This window comes from Idiotropiscis lumnitzeri, chromosome 13 (genome assembly GCF_059441095.1).
Source record: "Idiotropiscis lumnitzeri isolate Australia: NSW breed Sydney's pygmy pipehorse chromosome 13, RoL_Ilum_1.0, whole genome shotgun sequence".
In the NCBI taxonomy this organism is placed as follows: Eukaryota; Metazoa; Chordata; class Actinopteri; order Syngnathiformes; family Syngnathidae; genus Idiotropiscis; species Idiotropiscis lumnitzeri.
In genome coordinates, this window is record NC_142403.1 from 2,395,539 (window position 1) to 2,410,892 (window position 15,354).

Consider the following 15,354-nt stretch of genomic DNA (forward strand, 5'->3'; position numbering starts at 1 on the left):
TCAAAAAAAAATAAAATAAAATGAAAAAAAATACTTATATATACTTCGCACCTATATATACATATATATATATATATATATATATATATATATATATATATATAGGTGCGAAGTAGTGGCGCACCTTCAAAAATGCTTAAAAAAAAAAAAAATAAATATATATATATATATATATATATACACGGGTAGAGAGAGAGAGAGTGAAATTCATGTTATAACAAAAAAAAAACAAAATTATTATTAAAACTTAATATTTTTTTATTCCCCAGCAATTATTTTTGTATTTATTCAATTACCTCTTTTTGTACTTATTTATTTACTTCGACTTTTACCTGCTGGTACGCCATCCGGTGTACCCTGTGAAATGAAAGGTGGCATTTTTCATTTATTTATTTATTCATTCATAACTGACAGCCTCACGCTCCCCTCATGCCCGGGCGGAAGTTGTTCCTCTTCGGCTTAACTGCCACGCACGCCGGCCGGTCTCCTCCGGAGCTCTCGCACGGAGCGAAATGTCGCCCCGCTAGTGCCCGGGCGGAAGTTGTTCCTCTTCGGCTTAACTGCCACGCACGCCGGCCTCCTCCGGAGCTCTGGTACGGTCCGAACCGCGCGAAACGTCGCCCCAAATCGTGTCCGGGGGAACATGCTCTTCTTCGTCCACTCTCTTCTTCGACCACTCTCCTCTTCGGCGCACGCCGGCCGTCTAACCGCTCCAGCGCCCCCTCGTGCTGCTCGGCGAAACTACAATGCCCCCGAATATTTTTTAGACCCGCGAAGCACTGAAGCCGCGAAAGGTGAAGCGCGAAGTAGCGAGGGTTCACTGTATATATATATATATATATATATATATATATATATATATATATATATATATATATATATATATATATACATACACACACACAAAATAATTCATCTAGTTGGGTGGAAAGGTGGACGATGCACGATGGCCTCACAGTGTAGAGGTCGTTGGGTTCGATTCCGACTCTGGCCTTTCAGTGTGGAGTTTGCATGTTCTCCCCGTGCCTGCGTGAGTTTTCTACGGGTACTCTGGTTTCCTCCCACATTCCAAAAACATGCTTGGCAGGTTGATTGGACACTCTAAATTACCCCTAAGTATGAATATGAGCGCGGATAATTCTTTCTATGTGCGTCTTGCGATTGACTGGCAACCAGTTCAGGGTGTCCCCCGCCTACTGTCCGAAGACAGCTGGGATAGGCTCCAGCAACCCTACAGATAATGGATGGATGGATTCATTTAGTTGTAATTTTCTTTACTCCATTAAGAAAAAGGTTTGAGGTAATTTAACAAAAATATGGAAATAATAAATGAGCGCATAAGACTCTAATTTAATGGTGCGTTTTGTAGTTTGTCCGATTGGAGGTGCCATAGCATGACGTCATCAGCTATCGCACGTCTTCGGTTTCGACGCAGACGATTTGCGTTTTGATTGCGAACCAATCAGAATGACCACTGTTTTATATTCTGCAATTGACAAATCTTCGTAATTTATTCGCTGCTTTTCACTTATACACCCATGACTGTGATTGGTGTCGCAAATACTAACTTCTCAACCACTAAGAAGGCTGATTATTGTGTAAATACAAATGAAACTTTTCAAATACAGTTTAAATGATCAATCCGCTTGTTCTTATTGTGTTACATTTGCAAGGAGTCAAAGAATGCTGATTGTGAGAGTAGCTTCTTTTAATAGCTGACCCAGTAAGTGAGGAAAAAAGTTGCACTCACTTTTATAGTAGTTGATTAAAGGTTGTGTCAAAACCCAAAATTTGTAACACGTTACCAGACTGAGTAATTGTAATAATATTACAAAGAAATTGAGTGTAAGTCCTCACATTACCTGGCTACTGCCAAAATGTAATGTTATTTGACTGTACCGTTATTTTTGAAACACATTACCACCAACACTGCATAACACTCACATACGTTTCACGTACACTATTGAACTGTTTATATGGTGGTTGCCTGCCGGTGTTTTAACTCCTACAATGCCAAAATGTTTTACTTTTAAGTGTAAAATAGTTTCCCTAAACCAGAATCCCTCTCCGCATTGTGGCCAATGGTAATATTCCATCCAGAGCTTGGATTTCTACTCCTGTCTCTAAATGCTCATCATTCTCGTCTTCTGCTTCCTCTTCTTCTTGTTTCATTGGCTGATTACAGCTCCTACTGTACAGAAAGAGCAAAGCATTTTCATATATAGCAGGGGTCGGGAACCTTTTTGACTAAGAGAGCCATGAAAGCAAAATATTTGGAAATTTATTTCAGTGAGAGCCATATAATATATTTTAAAAGTGAATTCAACTAAATGTCAGTATAATAAGCCTCTGAATTTATTCTTTTAAATAATGTTGTTATAATACTCACCATTAATGCGACTTCTGGTGCTGTATGGATTTGCTGATGTCTTTGTAGTCTGGTTGGTACTTGGTGAGGTTAAGCTTCATGGAAGCGTTGAGACTTTCCTCCGTTAAACGTGATCCTAGATTGCACTTGATGTTTTTAAGATGTGAGAATGACTGCTCACATGCATACGTAGATCCAAACATGGTCAACACAGCAATACTCACACGCTGCAGTGTGTGGTATGTGACAGGAAGCGCGTTCCAAGTTTTGAGAATCAGCTGGTCTTCGGGTTGAAGTTTTTTCATTTCTGTCCACATGTGCTTGCTCGCCAACTCCGCTTTCTGTCGTGTGATTCTTTCCAAATCTTCATTCAGTGACTTGAACTTGTTCACCCACATGTCTGAGGCCTTCAGGTCAGCCACTTCTGCTTCAAAATCTCTGACGGAGACACCAGCAATGTAACTCAGTTCGGCTGTGTTCAGTGAACACTCGGTTGGATGGGTGATGAACTTAAAAAGACGAGCGTGCTCACGAAATTCTCCAAAGCGTGCTTTGAAGGACTGTCGGAGACTGGATGTGAAGCCAGCTAGCTGGTGGAGATCAAAGTTTTGAATGGTCTCACTTGCTGTGCATCCATCTTTAAACTGGCTCAGTTTTTCAAAATGTAGTAAACGACCTGTTTCAAGATCCACAATGAAGAGCTCTAGCTTGTTTTCAAAAGCAAACACAGCTTGTTGAAGGGATAACACTGTATTTCCAATGCCTTGCATTTTCACGTTGAGCTGGTTCAGATGTTCAGTCATATCTACGAGATAGTAAAACTTGAGGAGCCACTCAGTTTCGGCTAGCTCAGGATGCTCGATGCCTTTCATTTCAGGGAAAGTCTGGATTTCGTTCAGGCAAGCCGCAAAACGGCTAAGCACCTTCCCTCTTGACAACCAACGCACATTGCTGTGCAAAAGCAGACCAGGAGAGTTATTTCCAACTTCATCCAGCAGTTTTTTAAACTGGCGATCATTTAAGGCTCGGGCAGCAATAAAGTTGATCACACGAATGACCAGCGACATCTCTTCGCCAAACTGCCCGTCAAACATCTGAGCACAAAGTGCCTCCTGGTGTAGAATGCAATGGAAACTTAGGATGGGTCTATTTTCATGTTCACAAAGAAGCGCCACAAATCCTTTGTTTTTCCCCACCATCAGTACACACTGAGAGAAGTTTATCCATAGGTAGATTTTTTTCTTGAGCAAACTCCATGAAAGACTTGAATAAATCATCACCTCTTGTGGACCCTTTTATTGGCAGAACAGCAAGACTTTCTTCGCGCAGTGTGTCATCAACAACATATCGTGCAATCACGCTGAACTGCGACAAATGGCTCACGTCTGTTGACTCATCCAAAGCCAGGGAAAAGAACGGCGCTGCATTTATGTCCTTCACTTGCGTTTCCTCCACTTTGTTTGCCATCATGATGGTACGATCATGAACAGTTCTTGCCGACAGAGGTATGTCTTGTATCCGTTTGATTATCTTGTCTTTGTTCGGAAGATCATCAAAAAGTTCATTGGCTACATCCAGCATGAACGTTTTAGCATACTCGCCATCTGTGAATGGTTTTCCGTTCCTCACTATTGCTAAAGATCCAGCAAAGCTAGCGGAATTATAGTCACCTTGCCGGGTCCATACGCGGAGTTGCTGCTGGCTAGCTTGCACCCTGCTCAGTAGCTCTTGGCACGCTTTCTTTCTGCTGTCTCTCGCAGGGTATTTTGATAGCATGGCGCGTGTCGAAGTGCCGCTTTACATTCGACCGTTTCATAGATGCAATTTTGTCATTGCAAATTAGACACACCACAGAATTCTTCGGTCCATTCGTCCCGAAATGTATGATACTCGTCATCCTTTTTTCTTTTCGCCATCTTCTTCATCATCTTCTAATGACCGAGCAGACTGATTCAAAAGGGGGCGTTTACCTGTTTACCAAGCAACGGCCAACGTAGGCCAGTATCATCCAATTAAAATAATGGACAATTGCTCCTGCATCAAACTGCAGCCCTGAACAGGACATGAGCAGTGAAAAATCGATGGATGGATTAAAACAAGTGAGAATATTTTGTTTTATCTGCGAGCCAGATGCAATCATCAAAAGAGCCACAGCTGGCTCGCGAGCCATTGGTTCCCGACCCCTGATATATAGTCTATGGAAGTAACCCCGCTTGTATTCAACCCCCAAACACACATGTAACAGGCGCGACGTGTTTCTGTTAGTCTGCGACTGACTGAGAGGTCCGTGGTGACTGATGAAAATCTTTTTCTGTCAGAGCGTTGTCATTTATTTTAAGTTTCCCCATTGTTCATTAATTGGCAGCAAAACATGTGCCCACCTCTGGAAAAAAACATGCTGCTGACACCCAACTCTACCTTTCTGCCAAACCTAATCCCCCTCTTCCTCCTTCCGCCCTTTCTGATTGCTTCCCATGCACTCATACATTGGTTCTGAACCAACTTTCTCCAACTCAAGAGTGATAAAACTGAAATATTTTGAATAGGTACCAAATCCACTCTATCCAAAACTGACAGTTTTTCCAATATATTTGACAATTCCTCTATTTCCCCCACCCTTGGGTTAAGAGTCTCTACTGCACACTTCCTTTCCAATCACACATAAACATCAGCCAATCTTTAGACTTTTTCTATGTAACAATCAGCTCAATCCATCCCTCACCCTCCACAATACTGCGGTCCTTCATCATAGCCTCTTAAGTCACGTAAAAAAATGACATTTCCAAAACTCCACTGCTGGGATTCTCATCATACACAGACCCCTTCATTCACCACATCACCTTAGTCTTGCAAAAGCTCCACTGGCTCCCAGTCTGCCGCTGCATCTAATGCAAAATACTGATAAATAAGGCTACATATAACTTTGTTCCACCATATCTTTTGGACCTCCTTCACATTGCTGAAGCCTCTCGCGTTCTTAGATCGTTGTCCTCACTCCACCTCATCGTCCATCTCTTCTGTCCGCCTGGGTCCAGGGGAGTGCAAAGCCTTCAGTCGATCTGCCCCCTGTCTTTGGAACTCACAAACACCTGACCGCGGTAACATTAACCATCTGGAGGCTGGAACGGGGTCGGAGGCCGACAATTTTTAAGAATAAGGCCGGAGATTCGAGTCAAATCCGGAATGGTACAAAGATCACGGCCGGAGGATGGGGGACTGACCTTCAAAAAAGGGTCAAGTGCTCAGCTCTGCTAAATCATTCGCCATTTTGATTGATGTTTTATGCTGTTATTTTTATTGTACTCCTTCTTTTAATTAAGATGTACGGTGACCGTAAGTGCCCCGAGAGGCGCCTATAAATAAAAGGAATTATTATTATATCTTTGCTTGTAAATTATAGTTAATGTTAATGACATCTTGGTGACATACGTTAAATGCTGTGTGTTTTCCAGGTGAGACTCACACTTATGAGTGGTATGTTACAAAGAATACAGGACCGACCACTGAGCAAGAGGAGTGCTCTGTGTCAGCCTACTACTCCACTGTGGACGTTGCCAAGGTGTGCTAATGACAACACACACATGCACAAAGTCACGCACGCACTGACATTTGACCTCCCCTGTCTGCCAGGACCTGTACAGTGGTCTAATTGGTCCCTTGGTCATCTGTCGACGTAGTTGGTCTAGGTAAGGATTTCGGCAAATTTAATATTTGGTATTGGTGGTAAGGTAACACATCATAACTTATTTTACACAATGTGTTTGTGTGATGTCAAGATTTAAAAATACTGTATTATTGATTTGTAATGTATCTTGGGTCACATCATTAAATAATACATGATGCCAACATGTACTCTGAACTGTCGCTTCAAGGAGTTTGGGTCTGAAGAAGGAAATAGAGGAGTTTGCTTTGCTGATGCTGGTATTTGATGAGAATGAGAGCTGGTGAGTATAGTTACACAATAATTTAATAAAATAGTTGAATGAACATGTAGCGACGGTTGAAATAATGAAGCTTTACTGCTGGTCCGAAGTTTCTCCTTTAATTCCTTTTGTCTCGTACACAAAACCTCTTACACCGTTAAGCGCTAGAAAATAAACAAACATGACGCCATGAGTTGTAATTATCTCTATACATGCAAAGTGCACTTAATTAAACGCATATTCGAATCACAAACATAAATCTGTAGACAGATAAAAACAAATATTCACCTTATTGCCACTTTCAACTGGGCTAAGTATCTTTAAATTACCAATCTTGTCATCTGAGAATCATTTTAGCTTTTTTCCCAGAATCGTCTTGATACGCACTGTCAAATACCATCCATTCAGTCGTTATCCACTTCTGTGTTCCTTCAAAGTAAAACTTCCGCCCAACAGGAAGTCAAAAGAAAAGTTCGGTATTGCAAAACAAATTCGCTAATAGGCCCATAGTCTTTTACAGAACACATTAAATAACGGTCTCCTAAAGAAAAAAAGAAGTTATTCAACACCACTGTGCTATGAGAGAGCATCAAATTTCACTTAACTCTCTGAAAATATTATGTATTTACTACATATAATGAATCGTTGTTCATCTATCTATCTATCTATGCTAGTGTAACGTCCGAGTGTAGGGGCTTTATGAGATCTTGTCAACAATAATAAGAACTCAGGATCAACTTGGGAGCGCCGCCCGTTTATTTTCAATCGGCAACAGTTCAACACATTAACAGACTTCTTTTTGTCGCACCGCTCTGACGTCATCACAAACCCGTCATAACAAACTGAGATTAGAGCACATGAACCACTCCTACGCCTACACTAGCAACATAGAGTGACGGGTAGAATGAAATGCTCTTCGAATAATGGCAGAATTAATTGTGTTTTTCTGTGTTACTCATGTTCCCATTAATACAACAGAATATATTTTGTGTTCAACGAAACGGGCCTAAATTTCACACAGGACCGTCATTACTTCAGCATACTGAATCTACTTTTTGCAGACATGGTTTTTTTTTTTGGGAGGGGGGGTATGTATTGATGACAAGTAACAGGATGTAACTGCAAATTCACCAGGCGAGGGCGCTGGGGACTAGAGGAGGAATTGGAAGGTTTGTTTGACCGAAGTGATGAAAAGAAGATGGTTAACTGAGAAACTGGATTGTGCTCATTTATTTAAGATGGTAAATACCCAACAGTGTGCTTTTTTTTTCAATTATAAAATATGTGCCTTGGCTCAACAAACAGGAAACATTGTCTAAAGTGTCCAGCTTGAAGTGCACAATATGTTTTTGTGTTTTTTTTTTTTTTACGTGTTTTCCACTTGCAATACTTCATTTATGTCAGAACAGTGGCTCAATGGGCAATGTTTACATACCAGGTATTTGGATGAAAACATCAGGACCCACATCAGGAACCCACGACCAAATTTGAAGGATGACGAAGACTTCATAGAGAGCAACAAGATGCATGGTCAGAAAAGCACGTGAAGCACATTGTTGACTTTAAAAACTAAGCTGTGTTACATACATCCTATAAATACTATACAAACTGGAATTTAATTCCTTAACTGTTCATTTTGTACTCTGTGCATACATTTAGCTATTAATGGTTTTGTATACGCCAACCTTAACGGCTTGAACATGGAGGTGGGAGATAAGGTCTACTGGTACCTGATGGGTATGGGAAATGTGGTGGACATGCATGGTGTGCACTGGCATGGACACAGCGTGGAGTATAAGGTACGTGTGGAACACAAATTGCATTGTCATATGGGAGCATTGCTAAATTGAAAATAAAACCTCCAACATTCTTTTTTCACCAGCTGGGTGGAGGCCCGCACACTACTGATGTGTTTCAGCTTTCTCCAGCCACCTTCCAGGTAAAGCTGTCATTCATATTGCGGTCAGCTGGCTGCAGCAACATTCTCCTAAAACTTGAACAGACTGTACTGTAAATATTTGCTGTCTTCTTCTTTCCTTTACCCTGTGTAGACAGTAAAAATGCGTCCTCAGTATCCTGGAACTTGGATGCTTCACTGTCATGTAACTGACCATATTAAAGCTGGCACAATAGCTATGTATACCGTTAGAGAAAAAGGTGGGTACACAGTGACAGTGAGGATGTTGCATATGTGCTAATATGTAAATTTATCTGCTGTGTTTGCAGGGAACAAGAGGGGAATCACTGGTTAAAATGTTAGACACATAAGAGCACAACAGTTCTTCAAATATATTCTGAATAAATAATATGATGTATAAAATATAAATAGTGTCTATATTATTACACCATAACACCACTACATCATGTAATTTTGAGTGCAATGCAGTAGTTTCATAATGATTTTATGCAGACTGCAGAGACAGTAATTTTGCAGCAGGTGGCAGTATAACTGCAACTCAATCAGCAACATTTAAAATTTTGACGCAAATAATTTGGGTTTACTTGTTGAGAGTTGAAGTTTTTACGACCCACAAACAACTACATTGAATTTGAAGCATCAGTTTTATCTGCAGCATACCTCTCTAAGATAAAAAGAGCCAGGCGAGTAGGATTAATGATAGTTTCTATCTGCTTTACTTCCAACTGTGGGGCATAAAAGGGGTTCCTTAAATGCAAATTTTCGTTAGGGAAATATGCTACTGACAAATATGCTACTGACATTGCATAGACAATTCATTTATCCCGAAATAATTTAGACAATACATCTCATGCACAGAAAATGATCATAGCAAATTAAACAGAACACTACAGCAGCACATGTAACATTTATTTTTGGTGTACCCACAATTAAAACATACAACTCCTCATTGTCCTGAAGCATGTCACCAGGCGAGTAATGGACAGATTTCAGGCCCAAGTAACAATTTCATCCTACACCATACAACTCATATTCTACTACAGTGGAACTCTTTCAATACTAAATTACTGTAGTCTCAGGGATCCATGTGACGCAGCTTAGGTATGGCTGACACTAGGGTCAGTTGGATGGCCGCGAACGTAGCATCCGAATCGGATATTTATTTATTTAGACATGAAAGATGTAACTAACCTGACCAGCATCACATGTGGTGGCAGATAATTTATCAAGTCCTGCAGCACCGGCCTCTTCTGACACATAACAAACAAAACGTGTCATCAGTGATGGATTGACAGACCTTCTATCAGTATTGACTCTGGAAAATTTCAACAATGACTCAGCTTCATCTGAATCCGACCAAGTAAATGTTGTGATGAATTGGGGAGAAGGCCTGAACAAGACGGCTTTGAATGCTGCTTCGTCATTGCTCCGCCTCTTGCAGGTATTAGCTGTCATGGTGTCTTGACAATTATCTACTACAAGTTTGCTTTCATACAACTTGGGTAACCAAAAATGCGTTTGAATGCAGTTTTTCTTGATTACCAATACCTATTTTTTCTTCTGACCGCCACAGGTACACTTTAATTTGTAAACAAGACATTTTTTTATTTCACTTCACTCTCTCTCTCTCTCTAAACAAATTACTCAATTAACAGTGAACATCAGTTATCAGGACGCAGAGTCAGGGCTTTTCTTGGCCAAATCCAAGCCTACACACAGCAAATAATAATAACAGTAATTATGATTAAAAAATAAATCTTATTGATACAAATATTAATCAGAGGTAGTGATCCGCCACCATGACGTTGAAACATTTATTATAGCCCACACTATGTAGTTCAATATCCACATTAACTTTATCAGCTACAGCAGGCATCACCAAATGGCGAACCGTGGGATGATTCGGACCGGACCCATGGCCAATCTATGATAATTTTTTTTCAGGGCGCATTCGCAAACGTTGGCGCTGCAATTCTAGTAAATACGGAAAAGGCGTCACTGATTTGAGCCAATCAAATCTTTTGTTTACGATCCACTGCCAATTGCGCAGCAGACCAGAAGAGAGTGCTGCTGACAGTATGCCTTGCTAAAAAGTTAGCGAGGTCGATGTGTCTTGTTTTAAATGAATGGACGGAGAAATTTAGTTTCGTTCTGGCTGCAGCCAATTCAAAACCAGTGTGCATCATATGCTCCGAAACCGTCGCAACATTGCGAAGCGCCACTACGAAACAAAGCACCGCCCTTTTGTGCACAGTTATCCGCTGACGTTTGAGGTGAGCGCAGGCAAAAACATCGAACTTCGAGTGCAGTACAACAGATTTTTACATTTTCGTTTAAATCCCAGCGGCATGCAAACGAATGTTCACTAAAAGCATCATGGATTTTGGGGAAACATAAAAAAACATTCAGTGATGGGGTGGTTGTGAAGGAGTGCTTAAATGTGGTTGCACAAACATTATTTAAAGGAAAACACAAAGCCCAGATGTGTGAAATAATCTACCAAATCCCAATGGCCCTGACTTCGTTCCAACCCAGATTTAAGTCACTGGCAGGGCAGTCACAAACTAATTTTTCTCATGAAGAGAAGTTAAAAAATATTCAAAAGAAAAAGTGGTGACAAATCTCATTTTGAATTAGTTTTTCATGAGGACAGCCATTTTTATTGATTGTGTACTGAACATGTTGACCTGGTTTAAAAACGTGGGGGCGTTTTCTCCAGCACCCTTCCCTGTCATGTCGTCACGGCTGGAGAGGCGCGCCCACCTGCCACGCACCTGAGTCTCATCCTGTCATGATTGCTGCCTATTTAAACGCGCCGCGCTGACGGTTCAGCGTCGGATTATTCCCTTGTTCATGCCATGTTCCAAGTGTCTATTCTCGCCATTGTTCTGTGCTTCACGTGTGTTTTGACCTCGTTTCCGCCCATTGACTCCGTCTCTAGCCTTTGCCCTTCTCGGCCGTGTTCGCTCGCCAATTGGCACCTCTTACCCTTCCGCGGTAAGCTATTTTCGTTCGTCCTTGTTTTCTTGCCTTTTGCAAGCTCTTTTTGTTCTTGGCGTTTTTCTCCTGGTGTGGACCCCCCACCAGCACCTTCGGTTCTACTCTCGGCACCTCCCTTCAGTTCTAGTCATTGTGCTTATGTAATTGGTGTTCTCTGCCGGAACAATAAATTCCTCGCCAACATCTCTTGCTTGTCCGTGTCTGCGATTAAAGAGTCCACCTCGGCGTTTCCGGCGCTGCCGGAGACGCTCCCCTTACAGAATAATCCGACCATGGACTCTGCGGACTCGGACAAACTTTATAGAGCTCTAGCCAGCCAAGGACGGCTGGTGGGACAGCAGTCGACGGAGCTCGCGGAACTCAACGCCGTCGGCCAGCTGGCCCACCGCCTGGAACATCTGGACGCCCACCTTGGCAGTCTCCTGCCCGGCACTGCCCCGGGTTCCGCCCCGACGGTCACTACGACCGGGCCTTCCCCACCTGTGTCTCACGTGCGGGAACCAAATTTGCCTCACCCCGCCCGCTATGGGGGCGAACCAGGCCTTTGCGGCCAGTTCACTCATCAGTGTCGCTTAATCTTTGATCAGCAGCCACTTACATACGCTCATGACAGTTCCAAGGTGGCGTTCATGATGAGCCTTTTGACTGGTCGAGCTAGCGCTTGGGCCATGGCCGTGAGCAACGCCCGAGCGGACCTCCGGTCGTCGTTCCCGGCGTTTTTGGTGGAGTTCAAGCGCGTTTTTCACCACCCGACTCAGGGGAAGGAGGCGGGGGTGAACTGCTCGACTGCACCCAAGGCGATCGATCGGTGGCCGATTACTCAATCGCCTTCCGCATTCGCGCCGCCGAGTGCGGTTTCAACGACTGTGCTCTACGAACTTTATTCCGCCGTGGACTTAGTTCGGCTCTGAAGGACGAGCTCGTCAGTTTGGCCATCCGTCTTGACAACCGTCTGCGCGAGAGGCACTGGGAGAGAGGAGCGGAGCGGCCACGTCGAGAGCCGTAGCGGCAGCTGGTTCCGGCTCCCCGCACCTTCGACGAGCCTATGCAACTAGGCGGTGGCCGGCTGGACAGGACTGAACGGCAGCGGCGGTTCCAGTCGGGTTCCTGTTTCTACTGCGGCTCACCGGGTCACCGGATCTCCGCCTGCCCTACACGTCCCCCACGCCGGTCGCCACCCGACCAGACCCAAGAACCTTGTAAGTCGACTACCGACCACCCTGACCCGCCTGAGGTCCGCGAGGAGGTCGCAGAGGCCGAGAATCCGGTCTCCGGGGACTGTCAAACCGAGACCCCGAAGAGACTTGAGGTAGACGGCGAGATATTGGGGGTGGGGGGAAGCATCCGAATTCGGGCTCTGGTTGACTCGGGAGCTGACGACTGTTATATCGATCCTGGGCTGATCGCCAAGTTTGGCTGCGAAGTCAGGGAGCTCGAGAAGTCCGAGCGCGTTTGCGATTTCGATGGACGACTCCTGGCAGACGTTAAACGGGTTACGCAGCCCCTTACTTTAAAGTTATCAGGAAACCACGTGGAGAGACGGTCTTTTCTTGTCATGCCCTCGCGAGCGGCCCCGATCGTCCTCGGGCTTCCCTGGTTGAAGTCCCATCGACTGGGGCAGGCTATCCATAAACAATTGGAGTCCTCATTGTTACGCGCATTGCCTGCGCTCGGCCGAGGAGGGGTTAAGCCCTCGGGTCGCCCCGCCCGAGAAAATCTGTTTAGACGGTGTTCCACAGATTTATCACGACCTCCGTGCCGTGTTCAGCAAGGATAGGGCCCAGTCCCTACCGCCCCACCGTCCCTACGATTGCGCTATCGAGCTCGTTCCGGGCTCTACCTTGCCGGCTGCCCGCTTGTATAAAATCTCCCAGCCCGAGCAAGAAGCCATGAGGGAATACATAACCAACTCCCTCGCTGCAGGACTGATTAGGCCCTCGAAGTCTCCGGTCTGCTCGGGGTTCTTTTTTGTAGAAAAGAAGGATAAGACCCTACGCCTGTGCGTGGACTACAAAGGGCTAAACGAAATCACGGTCAAGAATCGCTACCCACTCCCGTTACTAGATTCCGCTTTCGCTCCGCTGCAATCGGCAATAATTTTCTCAAAACTCGACCTGCGATTCGCATATCATTTAGTAAGGATTCGGGAGGGGGACGAGTGGAAGACCGCGTTCAAGACTTCTTTAGGACACTTTGAATACCTGGTCATGCCGTTCGGGCTGACCAACGCACCCGCAGTATTCCAGAGTCTCATTAACGACGTGCTACGCGACATGTTCAACATTTGTTGTTTTGTCTATCTGGACGATATTTTGATCTTCTCCCGGTCAGTGGAGGAGCACCACCGACACGTCCGGGCCATATTACAACGACTATTAGAGAACCGACTCTACGTAAAGGCAGAGAAATGCGAGTTCCACACCAGCTCGGTCCAATTTCTAGGGTTCGTCGTGGAGGAGGGGCAGATTAAGGCCGATCCGGCCAAAACCCGCGCCGTGTTAGAGTGGCCGACTCCCACTACCCGAAAGCAGCTGCAGTGCTTTTTAGGATTTGCGAATTTTTACCGGCGCTTCATCAAAGACTATAGCCGCCGTGCGTTGCCCCTTACCCGCCTCACGTCCGTCAAGACCCGTTTCGCGTGGGATCCTGCGGCAGAGACTGCCTTTGGTGACCTCAAGCGCGCGTTCACAAACCCGCCTGTTTTGCGTCACCCTAACCCCGAGTTGTCCTTTGTTGTAGAGGTGGACGTATCCGATTCGGGAGTGGGGGCGGTGCTGTCCCAGCGTTCTCCAGTCGACCAGAAGCTCCATCCCTGCGCCTTTTTCTCCCGCCGCCTCACTCCGGCCGAGGCCAACTACGACGTGGGAAATCTGGAACTGTTGGCTGTAGTCCTCGCCCTGCAGGAATGGAGACACTGGCTGGAGGGCGCCCGCGAACCGTTCACCGCGTACACTGACCACAAGAACCTTGCCTACATCCGAACCGTCAAGAGACTCAACCCACAACAGGCACGATGGTCCTTGATCCTCGGCTGATTTGACTACACACTAACGTACCGACCGGGGTCCAGGAACACCAAGCCCGACGCGTTGTCGCGCATCCATGACCCGGTCGAGGAGGAACCTGGACCCGACTGCGTAATTCCAGACCACCGCCTGGTGGGGGCCGTTCGGTGGGAGGTCGAGCAGCGGGTTCAGGAGGCCCAGGACGAGGCCGGCGCCCCGTCCGGCTGCCCCGAGGGCCGGTTATACGTGGCGGACCGGTTGCGCCCCGAGGTGCTCGAGTGGGGACACTCCTCCCGAGTGGCGTGCCATCCCGGCGTTCGCCGCACCCTCTGGCTCATCGCCCAACGCTTCTGGTGGCCGGAGATGACGAAGGACATCACCGACTTCGTCAAGGCCTGCCCCGCCTGCGCGTCGAGTAAGGCGTCGCATCAACCCCCAGCCGGACTCTTGCACCCCTTGCCGATACCGCCACGACCCTGGTCTCACACAGCCCTGGACTTCGTCACGGGCCTGCCTGTCTCGAGGGGCAAGTCGGTCATACTCACCGTTGTTGATCGCTTCTCCAAATCGGCCCACTTCATCGCCCTACCTAAGCTTCCGTCAGCCCTAGAGACTGCCAACCTGCTTGTCCTGCATGTTTTCAGGCTTCATGGACTGCCGAACGACGTGGTGTCCGACCGTGGGCCGCAATTCGTGTCGCGGGTATGGAAGCGCTTCTGCCGGTCCCTGGGGGCCACATCGAGCCTGTCCTCCGGCTACCACCCTCAGTCCAACGGACAATCCGAAAGGGCCAACCAGGACCTGGAGGCCGCTTTACGGTGCGTGTGCGCCGATCAACCGGCTACCTGGGCTGAGCATCTTCCATGGGCGGAGTACGCGCACAACACACTGGTGTCGTCGGCTACCGGTCAGTCCCCTTTTATGATCGCCTACGGCTACCAGCCGCCGCTGTTTCCGTCACAGGAGGGGCTGGTTGAGGTCTCGTCCGTCCAGCTACACCTGAAGCGGGCGCATCGTGTTTGGCGGGGGGCCAGGTCGGCCTTGTCCCGCACCTCCGAACGCAATCGACGGATCGCTGACCGCCGTCGACGCCCGGCCCGACGTACCAACCCGGAGACAAGGTATGGCTGTCCACCCGCG

General features: G+C 46.1%; 1 protein-coding gene across 1 annotated transcript in view; it reads left to right on the top strand.

Moving 5' to 3' along the window:
- Nucleotides 1-8,617, top strand: part of cp (ceruloplasmin) — a 33,040-nt gene extending 24,423 nt beyond the window's left edge. Inside the window, exons 17-24 of the mRNA XM_088312558.1 lie at nt 5,821-5,927; nt 5,999-6,054; nt 6,241-6,312; nt 7,730-7,821; nt 7,951-8,090; nt 8,174-8,230; nt 8,343-8,448; nt 8,518-8,617. Coding sequence (XP_088168684.1) covers nt 5,821-5,927; nt 5,999-6,054; nt 6,241-6,312; nt 7,730-7,821; nt 7,951-8,090; nt 8,174-8,230; nt 8,343-8,448; nt 8,518-8,543 — 656 coding nt within the window. The 3' untranslated portion in view covers nt 8,544-8,617. The remainder of the gene's footprint in view (nt 1-5,820; nt 5,928-5,998; nt 6,055-6,240; nt 6,313-7,729; nt 7,822-7,950; nt 8,091-8,173; nt 8,231-8,342; nt 8,449-8,517) is intronic.
- Nucleotides 8,618-15,354: the final 6,737 nt, after the last annotated feature.